This window comes from Balaenoptera physalus (genome assembly GCF_965194825.1).
Source record: "Balaenoptera physalus genome assembly, chromosome: 3".
In the NCBI taxonomy this organism is placed as follows: domain Eukaryota; kingdom Metazoa; phylum Chordata; class Mammalia; order Artiodactyla; family Balaenopteridae; genus Balaenoptera; species Balaenoptera physalus.
In genome coordinates, this window is record NC_138890.1 from 114,811,168 (window position 1) to 114,835,752 (window position 24,585).

General features: G+C 35.7%; 1 protein-coding gene across 2 annotated transcripts in view; it reads left to right on the forward strand.

Annotated features, from left to right (window-relative positions):
• The window catches only part of HOMER1 (homer scaffold protein 1), a 123,480-nt gene that overhangs the window by 94,314 nt on the left and 4,581 nt on the right, over window positions 1-24,585 (forward strand). For both annotated transcript variants that reach the window (XM_082458222.1, XM_082458221.1), the window contains exons 6-8: window positions 2,506-2,662; window positions 6,746-6,856; window positions 7,478-7,558. In XM_082458222.1, the coding sequence (XP_082314348.1) occupies window positions 2,506-2,662; window positions 6,746-6,856; window positions 7,478-7,558 (349 nt within the window). The remainder of the gene's footprint in view (window positions 1-2,505; window positions 2,663-6,745; window positions 6,857-7,477; window positions 7,559-24,585) is intronic.

Sequence of the window (24,585 nt, forward strand, 5' to 3'; positions counted from 1 at the left end):
GTTTCTCCTGAGACCTCTCCTTGGCTTGCAGATGCTTTCTTCCAGTGTCTTCACATGACCTTCCTCAGTGCATGTCTGTGTTCTAATTTATCTTCTTATAAGGACACCAGTCATATGGGATCAGGGATCACTCTAATTACCCCCATTTAACTTAATTACCTCTTTTAAGACCCTGTCTTCAAATATACTCATATCTTGAGGTACGGGGGGTTAGTATTTTAACACATTCATTCGTGAGCAGACACAATTCAGCCCATAATGCAAAGAATTGGGGAAAAAAAACGGAAATGTAGAGATCATCTAGGACAGTACTGTCCAGTAGAACTTTCTGTGATGATGAAAAGTTCTGTATCTTTGCTGTCCAGTATGGTAACCACTAGTCACGTGTGGCTGTTGAGCATACGAAATGTGCCCAAAGGGACTGAGAAGCTGAATTTTTACTTTTATTCTGAGCAATTTAAATGTAAATGGCCACATGCAGCTAGCGGCTAACATTTGGACAATACACAAATAATGACTGAAATAATTGTGATGTAGGCTGAGTTCTCAAATTCTTAATGGACTTTGCTACATACAGATTGTAAAATAAAACCTAGAGAAATAAAAAATAAAGCACTCTCATTTTTGTTCTTTTTCCTTTTATAAAGACAGTAATCTTACTTTATAATTGTGAAATTTTCAACAAATATGTTTTAGAAATATTCAAAATCATTTTTTCTGCTCTTTAATTTTTAAGAGGTTTGACATTTGCATGTATCAAGTGTTTAAATTAGTTCAGTAAGATTTTTGTTGTCAGATTGTAGAGTCCATTTAAATAAAACTAACATCTGTAGCAGAAAAATTGGTAGATGGTTTAAAAATCTGTAATTCAGTTAGGGCAGGTGAATCGGTGCATGGTTTACTCAGAAAATCTGAACCTGGAAAATCATTCCACAAAAGAAGAAATGGAAAGAGCTTTCTTTTTAAGGATAGAAATGGATTAAATTAATAGCTTAACTTATTGTTTGATTTTGTCCTTTCATGTTTGATGAAGTTTTTTCTGTAAACTTTAGAAAATTTTTTAACTTTTCATTTAAAACTAATTTAGACTTACAGAAAAACTGCAAAAACTGTACGGAGAATCCCCATATACCCTCATCCAGCTTGTCTTCATGTTAACATCTTACATAACCATAATATAATTATCAAAATCAGGAAATTAACATTGATATAATGCTACTAACTAAACTACAGGTCTCAATTTTCACCAATGTCCCTTTTCTGTTCTAGGAACCCATCCAGGATCCCACATTGCATTTAATTATTTCTTCTTAGTCTCCTCCATTCTGTTTCTCAAACTTACCTTTTCTTGACGCTTTTGAATTGTGCCAATCAGTTATTTTGTGGAATATATATGATGTTTTTTCAAAATTGGAATGATGGCTATGCATTTTTGGGAAGAATGCCACAGAAATGATCTTGTTATGCTGATATGTCTTCTTACTGGTGATGAGCTCTAGAAATCTTGATGATTGAAATGATGCTTTCTTTTATACAATATATATTAAGATTACTATAAAATATCAATCCACCAAAACATTTGCTCTGTGATGCAAATGACTTTTTAAAACCCAAAATGCTGATTAAAGAAAGCTATTATCATCACTAGTTAATGGGATGAAGTTAGTAGAATTTCACTAATAGGAATAAACTGTTCAATAATGAGAAAGAGAATCTATCTTTTTCTTTCAAATGAGGTAATTCTTTCTTCATTGGAAAGTTAAGAAGGAATTATCAAGAGAGGGGTCTTCTCACCTAATGGAATTGTCTTTGTAATAGAAAATTATCTTGGTTGAGATACTTAACTCTGGGTAACTTATCAAGTAGAACATTAAATGAGGAAAAAGGTGATTGCTTTAGTTTTGTTCTATAAGTGACACTGGAATTCTATCAGAAGTTAAGTTTTTAGAACCAGTTTCTAGGTCTAGCCTATCATATGACCTGAATTCAATTTATTGCAGTAAATTTTGTATTTCGGGCAATTAAAAATTCTGAATAAGATGACGTAAATCAACAGTTTCAAAAGAAATACTGTATTATATGTTCCAGACCTTATTAACATTGAAGCATCCTCATATGTTTTATATGAAGGAATGAAATTGTACTTCAGGCTTTGACGCTCTTAAAAAATATAGTACGTTGTTAGGTTTTGTTTATAGATATTTTTCAAGATATAATGTTTATTCCTCAAAAGAGAATAGGTAGAATCTCTTCTGCAGATACTTGTATCTGTCATAAAGAAGAGACCTCTTCCATATTAAGCCTCCTACTTTGGTAGCTTTTATATTTCTTTACTTGGTAGGTTTTATTCACTAGGAACATTTCAGTGAAATATTTGTGTTTTTATTCTTTTTGGGTTGTTTTTGAAACATTCATGGATTATAAACCAAATAATAGAAATGAGTACTGCTGTCTCTTCAATGTAACAATATTCAGCGTAATGGGTAGAATTTTCTTTTATTTTAGTTCAGCAATCAGCAAACATTGGGAGGCTGAACTGGCTACCCTCAAAGGAAATAATGCCAAACTCACTGCAGCCCTGTTGGAGTCCACTGCCAATGTGAAACAATGGAAACAGCAACTTGCTGCATATCAAGAGGAAGCAGAACGTCTGCACAAACGGGTAAGTTCAGGGCTGCTATCGGTAAGGATTTATGGCTAACAGATTTTCTTGATCAGAGGAAATTTACATGTAGATTCAGCACAGGAACATCTTATGGAGATTTTTATTGGTTATCAAAACATATATATGGTTTGTATTATATGTTTATTGGTTAAGAAAAATATTTTCTGCAGTTTAATGGGAATGAAGAATATACAGTTTTTGGAGTCCAAACACCTGATTTCAAATTCCTGTTGTGCCACTTATTAGCTGTCTGACCTTTGGTAAGTTATTCCCCACTTTCTGCTCAGTATTCTCATCTATAAAATAGGAATAATAACATAGACTCTGTACAATTCCTGTGAAAATTGAGATACTGAATTGACATGTAATTCCACTGACTTAATGATAATGCTTTTATTATTTTATTTTATTGTTGTTTCTTAAAGAAACAACAGTAAATTTGAAAAATACAGGTAGAAAATTCTTTATAAAAGTTGGTAACAATCAAATATGGGGCAGTAAAAGAAAAATCAGACATCACAATACCATTAATATCAGAAGACTAAACAATTACTTAATAAAGAAGTTTTTTATTCAAAGCATATGTATTCACCCAATAGGAAGCAGATGCCACTAGTTTCTGTTTTTCAAACAGCTGCCAAAGAAGTGAACCCCATAGACAAAAGGAAATGGACTTAGAGCACAATTTGAGGAGTGTACTTAGTGGCCAGGATGACCGGGGAAGTAAGATAGAAGTTGAGTAGAGACAGGAGGGAGAGTAAGAACCCTGAGTAAACACCGTTCTATCCTAAGTATAAAAGTCAACTCATGAGTGGGAAAGAGGGAAGTTGTTGTTTAATGAATATAGTGTTTCCATTTTGCAAGATGAAAAGCTCTGGAGATCTGTTTCACAACAATGTGAATATACTTAATGCTACTGAACTGTACATTTAAAAATGGTTAAGATGATAAACTTTTACTGTGTTTTTTATTGTGTTTTTTACCACAATAAAAAAAATTAACTTAAGACAACTGATTCATAATCCAAAAAACATTCATTGAGGAGCTATCCTTTTTATGTATTCCCTGCCCTTGAGGAATTTTTGCTTTAAATAGTCAATTGAATTTTAAAGAATTTAAGAAACAAAGTATTTTTATTTACTCACATAGCTATAATTTCCAGTGCTCTTCTTTCCTTCCTGTAGGTCTGAATTTCCATCAGGTACCATTTCCCTTCAGCCTAAGTAACCTCCTTTAGCATTTTTTATATATATTTATAAATATATATACATATATATTTTGTCTTTACTACAGGTTGCATTTTCCTATTTCTTCACATGTCTAGTCATTTTTGGTTGTATATTAGATATGGTAAATGAGATGATATAGAGCCCATAGATTCTGTTATCTTTCTCTGAATATTCAGTGTTGAGTTTTGTTTCAGCAAGCAGCTAAATGACTTGTATAGTCATCCCTTGGTATCTGAGGGGGATTGGTTCCAGGACTGTCCACCCCCCCACCCCCGCCACCTCCTGGATACCAATATCCACGAGTGCTCAAGTCCCTTATATAAAATGGCATAGTACATTCGTCCCTTCGTATCCATAGGTTTCACATCCACCGTGGGTATGGAGGGGTGACTGTACTTTGAAGTTTGGGAGGTATAGACTTATGCTTTACTAGTTGGTTTATTTCCGTTTTGTTCTTAATTCTAGGGTGAATCCTTGAGTCCTGGAAAATCTTTATTTCTAAGGCATAACCCTTCTGGGGTTTCAGTGGGAAGCTTAAGGTGCTTGCTAAGACCTAATTTGGTGGGACTCTAACCTCAAAGTGTCTTCTCTGTGGTGAGCACTACCACGGCTTAGCTCTTTCAGCCTTCTAGCTTTTCTCCCATACCCCTGAACTCCTTGGAGTCCTACTTTTACATGTTCAGTTCAGAAGTCAGCCAAAGATTTAAGGGGTGTCTATATGCTTTTTAGAGGTCTTTTTTTCATACAGTTCCCTGAATTTCTAGTTGCTTAAGCTGTTCTGAGGCATCCCCAACTCCTCAGACTCCTTGAGAAAATAAGATCTCAGGTTTTTCCTTGAGTTCTAGTCAAGCAACTCAGCCAGACTGCACAGTGCCTTCAGGCAAAAAGATGTGTAAGTGTGTATCTCACCCAGTATGATGCTTTCTTTCAGTCTTTTGCCCAATTTGGTCATTCACCAGGGCCTTCTAACAGTTGATGTTTACATTTTGCCCATGATTTACAATTGTTATCTGAGGGAAAGGTAATCCAGTACAAGCTACTCCATCATTATCAAAACTAGAACTCCTCGTGAGGAATATACTACCTAATTGAGCAAAGAAAACTAATATATATTAAACAGTAGGGAAATAATTCCCAAGATTTTTGAACAGATGTTCAGTGTTGTGGACCAGAGGTCAGGAGAGCCTTGAGCACTTGAGTAGATGGGAATGGCTTTCTGGAGAAGTGCATTCTGAGCTGAGAGTTGAAGGTTTGGTTAGTTTTGAATAGTTTTCAAAGGTAAGAGAAGACATTCTAGTTAAGTCAACAAGATGGATATGAGCATGGTTTGTTCTTAGGACAAGGAGATTTGCCTGCTTTTAGTTGAAAGTGCATAACTAGGTGTCTTGAGCAATGAGATGTTTAAATAGTTTGTGGCTAGCTTATGGAGGACCTGAGAGTTTAGATTTGATGCTATGAAAAAGATGAGCCATTGAAAGGCTTTTAATTGGACAGTCGCACAATGAAAGATGGTTATTAGCAGTTTGCAGAAGAGATAAAAATAGACAAAGGATATAATTAGGTCCCCTGGCAGGTCATTGTTTTTGTTTACACCTGGATGATAAGGGTCTGCACAAGGCTATTAGAGTGTGAATAGAAAGCAAGAAAGCGATATGAGAGGTAGAGTGACAGAATATGCAGGTTAATTCAATATTTGGAAAATGTGAGGGAGAGAGATTTGCTGTTTCCTTAGTAGTCTACAATTTATTATATTTTAGTCAATTAAGATGTATGAGATCCTGACGTGTAGAGAGCTTTGATAAGGTGTGTGTGTGTTTATGTTGACTTCTGTCTATTTTGACTGTTTTTGGATGGTATAACTTTTAGGGATAATGCCGTTCTCTGTTCTCTCAAAAAATAGCAAGTGCACGTTAGAAGTTACGTTGCTCTCTGGACCCTCAGTAAATTTGTATTGAGTAGAGAACTGTTCTCTTTTGCTCTAAGAACAAATTGATGTGAAGATATTCTAGTATCAAATGATTTAAGTTGTATTTTAAGCATATCTTTTCTTCCAGATTCCTTTACATTTTAGAAATGTCTTTGAAAAATTTTTCACTTCTGCAAGGCCAGTTTTCAGAACCCATATTTAATTTGAAGGCTACAGATGGAGGGCAGATGGCTGATTTTGGATTTGTTCTCAGAAGAAATTTTTAAAGAAGACTTTCGTTACAGGGGTTCTCTACTGTCATTAATCACTTAATTTAAGTTTTCCTAACCTTTTCATGACCAAGTCTAATTATTTCCTTTGGTCTTTTTCCTCAGTCCCAAATTGATATTTTTTTTTAATTTTTAAATTTTATTTATTTATTTTTGTCTGCATTGGGTCTTCGTTGCTGCGTGCAGGCTTCCTCTAGCTGCAGCAAGCGGGGGCTACTCTTCGTTGTGGTGTGCGGGCCTTTCATCGTGGTGGCTTCTCTTGTTGCGGAGCACGGGCTCTAGGCGCACGGGCTTCACTAGTTGCAGCACGCAGGCTCAGTAGTTGTGGCTCTCGGGCTCTAGAGTGCAGGCTCAGTAGTTGTGGCACAGGGGTTAGTTGCTCCATGGCATGTGGGATCTCCCCGGACCAGAGGTGGAACCCGTGTCCCCTGCATTGGCAGGCAGATTCTTAACCACTGTGCCACCAGGGATGTCCCCTAAATTGATATTTTTAAAGAATCAATTCTATTCATTCTACTCTGTCAGTATTTCTCAAAATTAATTTTGATATATTGATTCAAAATTCATTAGTCACCTATCAGGGACTTATATGTCTTCAGCAAGAAATCCTTTGAAATTGTCATGTAATTTAACCTGTGTTCTCATTTAATTTTAGGTTACTGAGCTTGAATGTGTTAGTAGTCAAGCAAATGCGGTGCATACCCATAAGACAGAATTAAATCAGACAATACAAGAATTGGAAGAGACGCTGAAAGTGAAGGAAGAGGTATTTGCTACTTCTCACTTGTCTGTAATCTCACTAAAATATGTGTACAAACATTACAGTCTATGTCAGATTTAAAGGTACTTTATGCAGTAAGGTCAGGTTGTGGGGTGTTTTTAGGATGAAATTTTTCTTGAGTGACATTAAGCTTGTTCATATTTTTCCCATCCCTGTGTCTGTTGTTATGAACTACAGTGAGGCAGTCAGACTGAGATACTGCCTCTTGCCTTCTGTATGAGAGTTGCATTCATACAATCAACAGAAAACCATTAGAAGTTAAATGAATTTTACAAGCTGTTCCTTTCTCTAGTTTCCAGTCAAAAGATTTAATATCCCAGGAAAGAATTATATCCACAAAGCTTGAAGCAACCTTAAAATGTTCAGACTGCTGTTTCTTAGCAGTGCTGTACCAAAGCAACCAAGCTGATTTGTTGCTTAAGATTATGCTGTACTAGACAACATACCCATAAAGATGAATTTACCCCTTGAAATCAGTATAAAGGAATGTTTTTTAAGTCATCTTTTTTTCTACGGACTGGGACAATAATTTCAGGGAAAAATAAGGCCTTCTCTTTCCTTGATACAGTTAAAATATTGTTAAAGACATTGCTCTACTTTTTCTAGGAAATAGAAAGATTAAAACAAGAAATTGATAATGCCAGAGAACTACAAGAACAGAGAGACTCTTTGACTCAGAAACTACAGGTGAGCTATAATAAAATTTTTATTCATTTCTGCATAAATGAGAGTCATCAATCATTCTTTCACTTAGTAATGACTTTTTTTCTGCAACTCCATTTTGTAGGTTATTGGTCACTTTTCTTTTCCAGGACTTCTGATTCATGCCTGATCATTGATTTTTCAAATATTACTTGATAACTTCATCTACATAGCTTATCATCATAGACGGTCGTTTTATAAATTGTCTTTAGTAAATTATTTTAGAAATGTCTACTTTTTAACATAAAAAGTACTCTGAACTTAAAGAAAATTTCTCAAATGGATTATATTCAGTTTTGGAATTCTGCTCATTTTTTTTCACTCTGAACTAATGTATGAATTACAGCAGTAGTTGTGCCCTAATGGAAATCAAGGTAGTGTTCTTTTTCTTTCTTTGCCCTAACTAATTTTACTCACTTTTCTCTGCATAAATAGTATGCTTCCTGACTCTAATTCACATATACATATCCTGTGTCAGTGGTAATCAGCCTTGGTTGGGGAAAATTTCTCAAAATTACAACCAAAATCTCCTGCTGCCAGCTCAGGCACTTTTCTTATACCCCATGTCCTCAAGAAGGGTTAGGACCACTTCAGGGTTTGGAGTAGTTATAAATGTATGTATAAAGTGATGAATTTGGGACAAAGGGTGATAAATGGGACCTGAAAGCCTAGGATTGGAAATAGTACCTAGATTATTATAAGAATGACCAACACTTATTGAGTGCTTACTATGTACCAGATACTGTGCTTTACTTATATTATGCATTTAATCCATAGAACAGTCATATGAGGAAACTAAGGCTTGGATAAGTTAACTTGTCCAACCTACATTTAAATGAGCGCAAATTCTGTAACAGAGACCCTTCATAAAACAAACAGTTTCTTTATATGAAGTGAGATATTTCCTTCTTTCTCTCCCATCACTGACTTTCAGCAGTCTACGAAAAATGAAGTTGCTTGTTTTGGTCTGCCCTATTAAACAGTGTTCCTATATTTAACCATTTGTGTAGATTAGTGGTTCTCAACTGGGGTTAGTTTTGTGCCCCAGGGGACATTCAGCAATGTGTGGAGACATTTTTGATTTTCTCAGCTAGGGTAATGGAATTGATATTTAGTAAATTGAAGCCAAGGTTGCTACTGAACATTGAATTATTCAGCCCAAAATTTCAAGAGTGCCAAAGTTGAGAAAACCTTGGTGTAGAATTAAAATATGAAGCATGTAATCAGTGCTGGAAGAAATGGGAGAAATGCAGGCTAGTTTTGTCTTTTGTTTTGGTTTGGCTCCCCTTGTTTAATTACTTGCTTTGATACAGGCAGTTGCTAAGCACGTACACATATTAGCTCTAACTCTCACAGTAACAGGTATGGTATCCCCATTTTCAAAGAGAAGGCAGCAGTTTAGAGGTGTTAACAAGTTTAATTAAAGCACTTAGAAAGTAGTGAAGCCTAGATTTGTTTTGATTCTAAAATCTCTGTTCTTTCTGCATTACCACACTGTTTCAGCAGCCAAGCATCCAAGCCATCCCTAACAATTCTTGGGAAATTTTTTTTCAGTTATGTATACATTTACATTGTCCCAGAGAAACCAAGAAATGATTTATTCATATCAAACTTCTAAATGTATTTCATCATTGATTGAGCAGTAATTGAATTTTACAGCTGGCACCTAGAATTGTGACTATCAATTCTTACCTGTTCTTTCACTGAATATCAAAAATACTTATCAAGACAGCCTACCTGGAATAGGACAGGGAAACTTCCAGAAAACCTAAGGGTGAATTCTAAAAGGCCAAGCCACAGAAATAACCTGTATTTTTCCAATTTGAAGAAAGTTCCTCCTTTATAGCCTGGCCCCTCCTACCTAAACATCTGCTTGTCAAAACTTCCAACACTCTTGAACCTCCATTCATAAATTCAGTCCAAAAATTGGGATCATTATATATTTGGAATGGTAGAGGAACTTTGAAATTGCAGTGCATGGATTTGGATTGTAGGTATGAATATGGATAAAAAATTTGTAGTTATGGGTAAATTAAAAATAGTATGATATGATTTTTCCAATTTGCAAGTGTTTTTTTTCCTCAAATGTCAATGTAACATATGCTCATTGTAAAAAATTTAGAAAAGTGTAATTTAGCAGGGAAAAAAACCCCATAATCCCATCATCCTAAGGCAAGTGTTTAGAATTTTATTCCCCCAATGTTTCTTTGGATAACTTTTTCTTTATGTGAGACATATAGATACCAATTTGTTGTCTTACTTTCCTAACTTAACATTATGTCATAAGCTGCATATGTCATATGGCTGTATAGTGTTCTCCTATATAGACGTACCATAATATTCTTCCAACATTCTTACAGGGATGGTTATTTGTTTTCAGTGTTAGCTGTAATAAATAATGTCATAATGAATCTTTTTACATAATCCTTGCCTTTCTCATTATTTCTTTAAGATGAGCTTTTTAAGAAGAATTACTAGGTGTCAATGTTTTTAAATTACTTGTGCTGAGAAATTGATGTCAGGAACAGCAGGATACCCTCTGGATATTGGTCTCCTCCCATCTTTGCTGTCTGATAAGGAACAAAGGGGTAGCTTACTACTTTTTTAGTATTATCATTTTTTTGATTACGAGTTTTCCATATGCTTATTGTCATCCTTCTGTATCTTGGAGACACCAAGTACATTTTCACCTTAGAGTACCTGGTGTATCCTTGCCTGGAGGTCTAAGCCCCCAGATCTTCAAATGCACTGGTTTCTAATGTAATTTAGGTCTTGGCTCACATGTTAATTTCTCTGATTTCCCAATTTAAGCACTACTTTGCAGGCCACCACGCCCCCTCCCCCAGTACTCTTTATAATATTACCATGTCTTATTTTCCTTGTAGCAGTTATCACCGTATGAAATGATCTTGTTTTTTTTTTTAATTTTTAAATATTTATATATTTATTTTTTATGGCTGCTTTGGGTCATAGTTGTGGCATGCAGGATATTTCATTGCAGCATGTGGGCTTCTCTGTAGTTGTGGTGCGTGGGCTCCAGAGTGCGCAGGCTCAGTGGTTGCAGCGCACGGGCTCCAGAGCACGTGGGCTCTGTAGTTGTGGCACGTGGGCTCTCTAGTTGTGGTGCACAGGCTCAGTAGTTGCGGCATGTGGGATCTTAGTTTCCCAACCAGGGATCGAACCCGCATCCCCTGCCTTGGAAGGAGGATTCTCAACCACCAGGGAAGTCCCAATGATCTTGTTTTTTTAATTTATTTTTAAACTTTTTATTTTGAAGAAATTTCACACTTACAGAAAAGTTGCATGAATAAGACAAAGATTTTTCATGTACCTTTCACCCACATCCCCCAGATGTTAACATCTTTGCCATATTTGTTTTGTTTTATCATTATGGAACTCTCTCTGTATATATTCATATTTTTTTTCTAAATGTTTGAGAATAAGTTCCAAATATGCTATCCCTTTGCCTCTAAACACTTTAATGTGTATTTTCTTTTTTTTCATATTTAATTTTTTAATTAATTTTATTGGAGTATAGTTGATTTACAATGTTGTGTTAGTTTCTGCTGTACAGCAAAGTGAGTCAGTTACACATATACATATCCACTCTTTTTTAGATTATTGTCCCATATAGGTCATGACAGAGTACTGAGTAGAGTTCCCTGTGCTATACAGTAGGCTCTTATTATCTATTTTATATAGAGTAGTGTGTATATGTCAATCCCAGCCTCCCAATTTATTGCTCCCCTTTCCCCTTTGGTAACCATAAGTTTGTTTTCCACATCTGTGACTGTATTTCTGTTTTGTAAATAAGTTCATTTGTACCATTTTTTTAGATTCCACATATAAGCGATATCATATGATATTTGTCTTTCTCTGTCTGACTTCACTTAGTATGACAATCTCTTCAATGTGTTTTTTCTAAGAGTAGGACAGTCTCTTAGATAACCATCAAAATCAAGAAATTATCTAAAGACTTTATTCAAATTCCCATAATTGTCCTAATAATCCTCTTTATAACAAAAATTTTTAAATTGTTTTTCTGGTCCAGGATTCATTCCAGGATCACAAGTTGCATTTAGTTGTCATGTCTATTTATTTTGTTGTTTACGTTGTCCCAGATTTGGCAAGTGGGAACCTTTTTAATCCTGCTTCTGTGTCCTTTGGATGTGACCCTATCATTTTTTAAAGAACTTCATGTTTTAGCTCAACTAGATATTCCTAGTTGTATTTATCAGCTCCAGCCTTGAAATTAGCTATTTCTTCAAAGAAAAAATTTTTTTAGCAAAGTTTGGCATTTAGAAACCAAGTTCTGGGCACAAGATATACCTTTTGCTATTGAGATGTCATTGTTTCTAGGCTCTATTAATGATCAGAGCTAGAAGTACACACATAGCACATTATGTCCATTACAATAGCTATATTGAAAAAAACAAACCTGAAATCATACTCATACCTCCCACTGCAGTCCAGTACTATGGAGTTCATTTTAGCCTTCCCCATTTTCCTGTTAGTAACTCCTTTCCCCAATATTGTTATAAAGCAGAAACTAACACACCATTGTGAAGCAATTATACTCCAATAAAGATGTTAAATAAATAAATAAATAAATAAGTAAATAAGACACAAAAAAAGAAACCACAATATGTTTATTTGCTTGCTTAGTCCTTGAAAGCACAGAAAGTAGTTTCTAATTGATACCACTGCCAAAACAACAACGACAACAAAACTCTACTAACTAGAGATCAGTATTCTTATTCTTTTTGTCCTTAGCCTGTGTTCAAAAGTTCTTCCACTCCCCCTTTTCAATTGGTTAGTTATTCATTTGAAACACACTTATGTTCATTTGTATCTTATTATATTCCATTTTAGTTTCTTCTTCCCCATCCTTCTTTATTTCGTATTTGTGTGCATTTACAGAGCGTATGAAACATTAACATGGTTCTAAAAATCAGAACTATTCAGGAAGATATCTTCAGGGACACGTCATCCTGTCCAATCCAGTCTACCCCCATTCTTGCCCCCCATTCCCAGCTGCCCCCTGTGGTAACCAATCTCATTAGTTTCTGGTTTAACCTTTCTGTGTTTCTTTTTACACAAATGAACAGATATGTCTCTTTCTTAATTTCCTCCCCTTTTTTTCCTATGCAAATGGTAACATACTCTAGATTACTCTTCCGCACTTCGCTTTTTTTTAATCTAAGGTATGTCCTGGAAATCACTCTATGTCCTGTCAGTTCATAGAGACCTTGTTCATTCTTTTTTTTTGGCTGTATAGTACTTCATTTGCATGTGTGATAGTTTTTTCAACCACACTCCTTTATATGGGTATTTAGGTTGTTTCCAGTATTTTGCAGCAGTACTACAATGAGTAATCTTGCACATAGGTGTTTTGTTATTGTTGGAGGTGTATCTACAGGGTGAACTCTTAGAAGTGAGATTTCTAAGTGAGAAGATCATGTAGTCAAATTCCTCTCCATGATGGGTTGTGCCAGTTTTCCCTTGTATCATCAGTGTGAGAGAGTGCCTGTTTCTCCACAGCCTCACCAACAAAATGTGTTCTCGTACTTTTTTAACTTGTGACAATGTATGATAGGTGAGAAATGATAGTTTTAATTTGTGTATCCAATATTATGAGTGAGATTAAACATCTTTCATAAGCTTAAAGGCCATTTTGGTAACTTTTTGTACCTATGTAGATTGTGTATTCTTGTTTTTGCCCTTTTTTGGTCCTTCTTCCACAAAATTTCAAGAGTTCTTTATATATCGGCAATTATATGTTACAAATATTTTCTCTCAGTTTGTCAATGTTTTTTGACTTTGCGTAAGATGGTGGTGTTGTTTATGTAGTAGTCAAATATATCATTCTTTTCTTTCATTGCTCTAGCTGTCAATCATAGTTAGATAGCTCTTTTCCAAACTCAAATCACTTAGGAATCCATCCATATTTCCCTTTAGTACTTCTGTGGTTTCATTTTTTACATTTAGATCTCTGAGTCATTTGGGGTTTGTCCTTCTGTGTGTGGTGTGAGATATGGATCTAACTTTATCTTTTTCCAAATGTCTATCTAGTTATCACTACCATTTATTTAAAACTTTATCCTTTTTTCCAGAGATTTGAGATACTCAATTTCCATGTGTGTTTTGGTGTATATCTGGACTTCCTATTCTATTCTACTAGTCACTCTTATCTATTCCTAGTACCACACTGCTTTAATTGTAGAGGCTTTACAGTATGTTTTAATATCTGATAAGGCCAATCAGTCCTCATAGGCTTTCTTTTTCATTGTTTTTTAATATATTCTTACATGTTTATTTTTCCATACAAATTTTAGTATTAACGTTAGTACCAATTTTAGTATCAATGAAAAGTTTAGCTCTATAAAAAATTTCATTGGGATTGCTTAAAATTTATAATGCTAGTTTAGCAGAAGTGTGGTTTCCATCCTATCCAAGAACAAGGGATGTCTTCTTATTTGTTCACATCTACTTTTGTGTTTTTCAGGAGCATTTTAGGATTTTCATGCTGTGAATTTGGCATGTTTCTTATTTATTTGTAAATATTTAATATTCTTTTTTCCTATTGAAAATGAAGTTTTCTCTACCATCGTATCTTTTAATTGATTATTGTTTATATATTGGGTTGGCCAAAAAGTTCATTCAGGTTTTTCCGTAAGATGTTACAGAAAACTGGAATGAGCTTTTTGGCCATCCCAATATACGAAAGCTGTTGAATTCTCTTTGCTAATTTTATATCCCTCTACCTTACTAAATTATTTCATCATTTGAACTAGTTTTGTCATTTATTCCATTTATTCTCTAAGATTTCCTAGGTATACTAACATATGATCTGCAAATAGAAATAATTTTACTTCTTTTCTTCCAGTTCTTATGCCTCTGTTGATTTTCCTGTTGAATTACACCTGTTAAAAATACAGGTACAGAGTCAGAGTCAAGGTGGCCTACCAGAAGGACGTGGAATTCACGTCTCCTCACAACTAGGGCACCTACCAGGCACCAGTGGGGGACCACGGACACCTAAGGGGACAGGAGGAACCCCCAGCGACCGGCTTGCAGGATCTTGGTTCCCAGGCCAGAGGTCAGGCCCAAGCTCCTGTGGTGGGAACTCCAAGTCCAAACTGCTGGACTAACAGAGAACCTCAGACCCTGGGGAATATCAGTTGGAGTGAGGCCTCCCGGAGGTCCACATCTCAGCACCAAGACCCGGCTGTATCCAACTGACTGCAAACTCCAATGCTGGACATCTCAGGCCAAACAACCAGTAAGACAGGAATACAGCACCACCCATCAAAAAAAGAAACAAAAATGAAACGACAAAAAAAAAATGTTACAGACGAAGGAGCAAGGTAAAAAACTACAAGACCAAATAAATGAAGACAAAATAGGCAATCTCCCTGAAAAAGAATTCAGAGTAATGATAGTAAAGATGATCCAGAATCTCGGAAACAGTATGGAAAAAATACATGAAACATTTACCAAGGATCTAGAAGAACTAAAGAGCAAATAAACAGTGATGAACAACACAACTACTGAAATTAAAAATACGCTGGAAACAATCAATAACAGAATAACTAGGCAGAAGAACGGATAAGTGAGCTAGAAGATAAAATGGTGGAAATAACTGCCAGGGAGCAGAATAAAGAAAAAAGAATGAAAAGAATTGAGGACAGTCTCAGAGACCTCTGGGACAACATTAAACAAACCAACATTCGAATTATAGGGGTCCCAGAAGAAGAAGAGAAAAAGAAACGGTCTGGGAAAATATTTGAAGAGATTATAGTCAAAAACTTCACTAACATGGGAAAGGAAATAGTCAGTCAAGTCCAGGAAGCACAGAAAGTACCATGCAGCATAAACCCAAAGAGAAACACACCGAGACATATTAATCAAACTATCAAAAATTAAATACAAAGAAAAAATATTAAAAGCAGCAAGGGAAAAACAACAAATAACATACAAGGGAATCCCCATAAGGTTAACAGCTGATCTTTCAGCAGAAACTCTGCAAGCCAGAAGGGAGTGGCAGGACATATTTAAAGTGATGAAAGGGAAAAACCTACAACCAAGATTACTCTACCCAGCAAGGATCTCATTCAGATTCGACAAAGAAATTAAAACCTTTATAGATAAGCAAAAGCTAAGACAATGCAGCACCACCAAACCAGCCTTACAACAAATGCTAAAGGAACTTCTCTAAGCAGGAAACACAAGAGAAGGAAAAGACCTACAATAACAAACCCAAAAAATTAAGAAAATGGTCATAGGAACATACATATTGAGAATTACCTTAAGCGTGAATGGATTAAATGCTCCAACCAAAAGACACAGGCTTGCTAAATGGATACAAAAACAAGACCCATACATATGCTGTCAAGAGACCCACTTCAGACCTAGGGACACATACAGACTGAAAGTGAGGGGATGGAAAAAGATATTCCATGCAAATGGAAATCAGAAGAAAGCTGAAGTAGCAATTCTCATATCAGACAAAATAGACTTTAAAATAAAGACTATTACAAGAGACAAAGAAGGACACTACATAATGATCAAGGGATCAATCCAAGAAGAAAGTATAACAGTTGTAAATATTTATGCACCCAACATAGGAGCACCTCAATACATAAGGCAAATGCTAACAGCCATAAAAGGGGAAATCGACAGTAACACAATCATAGTAGGGGACTTTAACACCCCACTTTCACCAATGGACAGATCATCCAAAATGAAAATAAATAAGGAAACACAAGCTTTAAATGACACATTAAACAAGATGGACTTAATTGATATTTATAGGACATTCCATCCCAAAACAACAGAATACACTTTCCTCTCAAGTGCTCATGGAACATTCTCCAGGATAGATCATATCTTGGGTTACAAATCAAGCCGTGGTAAACTGAAGAAAATTGAAATTGTGTCAAGTATCTTTTCCGACCAAAACGCTATGAGACTAGATATCAATTACAGGAAAACATCTGTAAAAAATACAAACACATAGAGGCTAAACAATACACTACTTAATAACGAAGAGATGACTGAGGAAATCAAAAAATTCCTAGAAACAAATGACAATGAAAACACGATGACCCAAAACCTATGGGATGCAGCAAAAGCAGTTATAAGAGGGAAGTTTATAGCAATACAATCCTACCTCAATAAACAAGAAACATGTCAAATAAACAACCTAACCTTACACCTAAAGCAATTAGAGAAAGAACAAAAAAACCCGAGAGTTAGCAGAAGGAAAGAAATCATAAAGATGAGATCAGAAACAAATGAAAAAGAAATGAAGGAAATAATAGCAAAGATCAATAAAACTAAAAGCTGTTTCTTTGAGAAGATAAACAAAATTGATAAACCATTAGCCAAACTCATCAAGAAAAAAAGGGAGAAGACTCAAATCAATAGAATTAGAAATGAAAAAGGAGAAGTAACAACTGACACTGCAGAAATAGAAAGGATCATGAGAGATTACTACAAGCAACTCTATGCCAATAAAATGGACAACCTGGAAGAAATGGACACATTCTTAGAAAAGCACAGTCTTATGAGACTGAACCAGGAAAAAATAGAAAATATAAACAGACCAATCACAAGCACTGAAATTGAAACTGTCATTAAAAATCTTCCAACAAACAAAAACCCAGGACCAGATGGCTTCACAGGCAAATTCTATCAAACATTTTGAGAAGGGCTAACACTTATCCTTCTCAAACTCTTCCAAAATATAGCAGAGGGAGGAACACTCCCAAACTCATTCTACGAGGCCACTATCACCCTGATACCAAAACCAGAAAAAGATGTCACAAAGAAAGAAAACTACAGGCCAGTATCACTGATGAACATAGATGCAGAAATCCTCAACAAAATACTAGCAAACAGAATCCAACAGTGTATTAACAGGATCATACACCATGATCAAGTGGGGTTTATCCCAGGGATGCAAGGATTCTTCAATATATGCAAATCAATCAATGTGATACACCATATTAACAAATTGAAGGATAAAAACCATATGATCGTCTCAACAGATGCAGAAAAAGGTTTCGACAAAATTCAACACCCATTTATGATAAAAACCCTCCAGAAAGTAGACATAGAGGGAACCTACCTCAACATAATAAAGGCTATATATGACAAACCCACAAGCAACATCGTTCTCAGTGGTGAAAAACTGAAAGCATTTACACTAAGTTCAGGAACAAGACAACGTTGTCCACACTCACCACTATTATTCAACATAGTTTTGGAAGTATCAGCCACAGCAATCAGAGAAGAAAAAGAAATAAAAGGAATCCAATTCGGAAAAGAAGTAAAACTGTCACTGTTTGCAGATGACATGATACTATACATAGAGAATCCTAAAGATGCTACTAGAAAACTACTAGAGCTAATCAATGATTCTGGTAAAGTAGCAGGATACAAAATTAACGCACAGAAATCTCTTGCATTCCTCTACACTCTTGATGAAAAATCTGAAAGAGAAATTAAGGAAACACTCCCATTTACCATTGCAACAAAGAGAATAAAATACCTAGGAATAAACCTACCTAAGGAGACAAAAGACCTGTATGCAGAAAACTTATTATAAGACACTGATGAAGGAAATTAAAGATGATACAATGGAGAGATATAGTATGTTCTTGGATTGGAAGAATCAGCATTGTGAACATTGTGAAAATGACTATACTACCCAAAGCAATCTACAAATTCAATGCAATTCCTATCAAGCTCCCACTGGCATTTTTCACAGAACTAGAACAAAAAATTTCACAATTTGTATGGAAACACAAAAGACCCCAAATAGCCAAAGCAATCTTGAGAAAGAAAAATGGAGCTGGAGGAATCAGGCGCCCTGACTTCAGACTATACTACAAAGCTACAGTAATCAAGACAGTATAGTACTGGCACAGAAACAGAAATATAGATCAATGGAACAGGATAGAAAGCACAGAGATAAACCCACGCACATATGGTCACCTTATCTTTGATAAAGGAGGCAAGAATATACAGTGGAGAAAAGACAGCCTCTTCAATAAGTGGTGCTGGGCAAACTGGACAGCTACATGTAAAAGAATGAAATTAGAACACTCCCTAACACCATACACAAAAATAAACTCAAAATGGATTAAAGACCTAAATGTAAGGCCAGACACCATCAAACTCTTAGAGGAAAGCATAGGCAGAACACTCTATGACATAAATCACAGCAAGATCCTTTTTGACCCAGCTCCTAGAGAAATGGAAATAAAAACAAAAATAAACAAATGGGATCTAATGAAACTTAAAAGCTTTTGCACAGCAAAGGAAACCATAAACAAGACCAAAAGACAACCCTCAGAAAGGGAGAAAATATTTGTAAATGAAGCAACTGACAAAGGATTAATCTCTAAAATTTACAAGCAGCTCATGCAGCTCAATATTAAAAAAACAACCAATCCAATCCAAAAATGGGCAGAAGACCTAAATAGACATTTCTCCAAAGAAGATATATAGATTGCCAACAGACACATGAAAGAATGCTCAACATCATTAATCATTAGAGAAATGCAAATCAAAACTATAATGAGATATCATCTCACTCCGGTCAAAATGGCCATCATCAAAAAATCTACAAACAATAAATGCTGGAGAGGGTGTGGAGAAAAGGGAACACTCTTGCACTGTCGGTGGGAATGTAAATTGATACAGCCACTATGGAGAACAGTATGGACGTTTCTTAAAAAACTAAAAATAGAACTACTATATGACCCAGCAATCCCACTACTGGGCATATACCCTGAGAAAACCATAATTCAAAAAGAGTCATGTACCAAAATGTTTATTGCAGCTCTATTTACGATAGCCAGGACATGGAAGCAACCAAAATGTCCATCAACAGATGAGTGGATAAAGAAGATGTGGCACATATCTACAATGGAATATTACTCAGCCATAAAAAGGAACGAAACTGAGTTATTTGTAGTGAGGTGGATGGACCTAAAGACTGTCATACAGAGTGAAGTAAGTCAGAAAGAGAAAAACAAATACCATATGCTAACACATATATATGGAATCCAAAAAAAAAAAAAATTGTCATGAAGAACCTAGGGGCAAGGTGGGAATAAAGATGCAGACCTGCTAGAGAATGAACTTGAGGATACGGGGAGGGGGAAGGGTAAGCTGGGACAAAGTGAGAGAGCGGCATGGACATATATACACTACCAAATGTAAAATAGATAGCTAGTGGCAAGCAGCCGCATAACACAGGGAGATCAGCTCGGTGCTTTGTGACCACCTAGAGGGGTGGGATAGGGAGGGTGGGAGAGAGGGAGATGCAAGAGGAAAGAGATATGGGGACATATGTATATGTATAACTGATTCACTTTGTTATAAAGCAGAAACTAACACACCATTGTAAAGCAATTATACTCCAATAAAGATGTTAAAAAAAAAAAAACCTAAATGTAAGGCCAGACACTATAAAACTCTTAGAGGAAAACATAGGCAGAACACTCTATGACGTAAATCACATCAAGATCCTTTTTGACCCACCTCCTAGAGAAATGGAAATAAAAACAAAAATAAAAAATGGGACCTAATGAAACTTAAAAGCTTTTGCACAGCAACAGAAACCATAAACAAGACAAAAAGACAACCCTCAGAATGGGAGAAAATATTTGCAAGGGAAGCAACTGACAAAGGATTAATCTCCAGAATATACAAGCAGCTCATGAAGCTCAATATCAGAAAAAGAAACAACCCAATCCAAAAATGGGCAGAAGACCTAAATAAGCATTTCTCCAAAGAAGATATACAGATTGCCTACAAACACATGAAAAGATGCTCAACATCACTAATCATTAGAGAAATGAAAATCAAAACTACAATGAGGTATCACCTCACACCAGTCAGAACAGTCATCATCAAAAAATCTACAAACAATAAATGCCGGAGAGGGTGTGGAGAATATAGGGAACCCTCTTGCACTGTTGGTGGGAATGTAAATTGATACAGCTGCTATGGAGAACAGTATGGAGGTTCCTTAAAAAACTAAAAATAGAACTACAGTACGACCCAGCAATCCCACTACTGGGCAGATACCCTGAGAAAACCATAAATCAAAAAGAGTCATGTGGGCTTCCCTGGTGGTGCAGTGGTTGAGAATCTGCCTGCCAATGCAGGGGACATGGGTTCGAGCCCTGGTCTGGGAAGATCCCACATGTCGCGGAGCAACTAGGCCCATGAGCCACAGTTACTGAGCCTGCGCGTCTGGAGCCTGTGCTCCACAACAAGAGAGGCCGGGATAGTGAGAGGGCCGTGCACCGCAATGAAGAGTGGCCCCCGCTTGCCGCAACTGGAGAAAGCCCTGGCACAGAAACGAAGACCCAACACAGCCAAAAATAAATAAATAAAGAATTTAAAAAAAAAAAAAAAAGAGTCATGTACCACAATGTTCATTGCAGCTCTATTTACAATAGCCAGGACATGGAAGCAACCTAAGTAGCCACTGACAGATGAATGGATAAAGAAGATGTGACACATATATACAATGGAATATTACTCAGCCATAAAAAGAATCGAAATTGAGTTATTTGTAGTGAGGTGGATGGACCTAGAGTCTGTCATACAGAGTGAAGTAAGTCAGAAAGAGAAAAACAAATACTGTATGCTAACATATATATATGGAATCTAAAAAGAAATGGTTCTGATGAACCTAGGGGCAGGACAGGAATAAAGACACAGACATAGAGAATGGACTTGAGTACACCAGGAGGGGGAAGGGTAAGCTGGGACGAAGTGAGAGAGTGACATGGACATATATACACTACCAAATGTAAAACAGATAGCTAGTGGGAAGCAGCTGCACAGCACAGGGAGATCAGCTCTGTGCTTTGCAACCACCTAGAGGGGTGGGATAAGGAGGGTGGGAGGGAGATGCAAGAGGGAGGGGATATGGGGATATACGTATGCATATAGCTGATTCACTTTGTTTTACAGCAGAAACTAACACAACAGTGTGAAGCAATTATACTCCAATAAAGATGTTAAAAAAAAAAAAGATCTCACGCACTGAGGAGTAAACAAACAAAAAATACAGGTACAGTGTTAAACAGTAGTGGAGGTGACAGACTTATCTTGTTCCTCATCTTTGTGGAAATGCCTCTAATATTTTTCCATTAATTGAAATGCTGGCTTTACCACTGAAATATACGTATCTTACCATATTATGAGAGTGGCTTATTCCTATTTTCTTGAGTGTTTTTACCATGAATGAGTGAATTTTGTTAATAGCTTTTTTAGTATCTATCGAGATAATCATAGTTTTTCTCCCCAGATCCATTAATATGGTTTATTTTATTAATGGATTTTCTAAAAGTGAACCACGTTGCATTCCTAGAATAAATACCACTTAGCTGTGGTGTATCATTTTATTAATGTGGTACCAGATTTTTGTTCCCTATTATTTACAGTTTTTACATGATATTCATTTGTAATATTGGTCTGTAACTTTCTTCCTTTTTCAGGTGGGAGCTGATTTATAAGATTTAGGTATCAAGGCTATACTAGCTTCATAAGATAATTTGGAAGATTTTGTTTATTTTCTATGCTCTGGAATAATTTATGTCATATTGGAACTGTCTAGCCTTTGAAAGTTTAATAGAACTTCCCCTTGAAACCATCTGGGCCTGGTGCTTTTTATGGAGTAATTCCTTGATTACTCTCTATTTCTTCTGCCGATATTGGGCTGTTTAAGCTTTACGTCTGGGTTTTCAAATATTCGGTGGGAACTCTTATAATTTCTTATTTTATATAGTTGTTTTTTTTCCTTTTCTTTCTTAAGTAATGGTATGTCTATTTTAAGTTTTTTGCGAAAGGAGATTTTGACTTATTAATCAGTGTTACTCTTTTTCTGTCCTCTACCTAATGAATTTTTACTTTTATCTTTATTTCTGCCTTATGCTTTGTTTTGGTTTACTTTTTTATTCTTTTTCTAGCATTTTGAGAAGGGAATTTAATTCCTTTATTTTCATTTTTATTTATTTGTGTTTAAGGCTATAGATTTTCTTCTGGTCATTGCTTTAATGTGTCCCATAGATTCTGACAGTGTTTCCATTATCATTATTTCTTGAAATTCTGTAATTTTGGTTTTATTTCCCTTTCACGCTAGAAGTGTTTAAAAGAACATGTTTTAATTTGCTCTTGGGAGGGCCTTTTAGTTTTATGATTTAGTTACTTATTTCTAGTTTTACTGCATTGTGATCACAAGGGTTTGTTTATGTAATTTCTGCTTTGCATAATTTACCAATTTTTTGTGTAATCTAGCATATGATCAATCTTGTGAATGCTCTTTATTGATTTTGTAGTTTAAGCCTTCTATATCCTTACCTTTTTTGTTGTTGTTCCTCTTGATCTGTCCTATATTGAGAGTGGAATATTAAAAGCTCTTATCAGTGTATTTTTTTCTATGTCTCCTTACAGCTCCTGTAGTTTCTACTTTATAAAGGTGGCTACTGTGTTTCTTGGTACATAAACATAATTGTTATATCTTCATTGTGTGTTGTCACTTTTAGCATTAAAGGTGTCTTTCTTCGCCTCTTTTTCTACCACTATTACAACACCTGCCTGGTATACCTTTGCCCATATCATAATTTTTGGACTTTCTAAATGAATTTCCCAGTGGAAGGACCATTTATTTTATGATTAGCTATCCCCAAAGTCCCTTTCTCTTCTTTTTACTCTCAGAAGTATGCCTTTCCAAGGTTGCTTTCTCGAGTGTCCTGTACACTGTGAATTCGCTTCTTGTAGGCTGCTCTGGTCTACCAGGACTTTTTGTTTTCCACCAGTATTTTGGCACTTTCAGTGGTTTTTCTCTTTCTTTGGATTATTAGAGTTCAGTCTTAGGCCTTTCATTCTCCTCTTCCTTCTTCTGTACATTTCCCCACAGCCCTGCCTTGCTCTCTGTGAAGAGAGTAAGAACTTAAGAAATATCTTTGCTAGAAACTGGTGCTTATATCTCCTAATTATAGGTAACTTGAAGTTTGTATTGTTCTCTTTCTTCTAGTTGAAGTTGTGGAATTCGTGTCATTTTATTTGTTCTTATTATTGGTTTACACAGTTTGGAAAGATGGTTGAAAGATTTCAGTGTACACAGTGATTTCCTTAGTTACACAGACGTCTGTTCTGTTGACTTCTTTGTTACCAGTATCTTCCTTCTAGAATGCATGCTCCATCAAAACAGGGCCCATCTTTGTTTATTTTCTACTTTATCTTCAGTGCCTAGTTTGTAGAAGACAGTAATAATTGTTGAATAACTTCTTCTTTTACCCATTTTTCTGTTGAATTATTAATACTTGTTTTGATGATTTATGTCATGTTATATATGAAGGTTAATAATCTAATAGAACAATAATATATCTTACTTCTAAGAGTTTAAGGTGTGAATCAGATATCAATAAAGACAATTTTTTGTAGCTTTTATTTAGATTAAATGATGCAAGATTTAAATTTATAACCTGACCTGGTCCCATTGATGGTGATAATAATTGTTTACATTTTTTTAATCACTGTAGTGTTGTAGACTCCATATCTAACAAATACAGAGCATTTGTATTTATATACTTTCAGTTACTGCCTTTTAAAGCACTCAAAAGGGATTTAGCAAATTCTGGCCTTAGTGCTTTATCTTGGTGCCCCTGGCATATGCTCACATATCGGTAAAGGAGAAGGGGAAATACTAGCACAAAAATGATAATAAGCAGAAGAATGAGTTGGGAGGAAGAATAAAAGTCAAGAAGAAGGGAGGGAAAATATAGACAGAAGGTAGAAAACTGGGACATGCCACCAATCAGGTTGCTTCATACTGATCCTGGGTTGTCTGTTCTTCCTCTGGGATCTTATTCTCTGCCTCAGAATAGACCAGCACCAACTGCATTGTATTGGATCCCTTTTGTTACGGGCCTAGTGAAATTCCTCCATCAGAGAAATGGCTTAGAGCACAAGACTCCTGG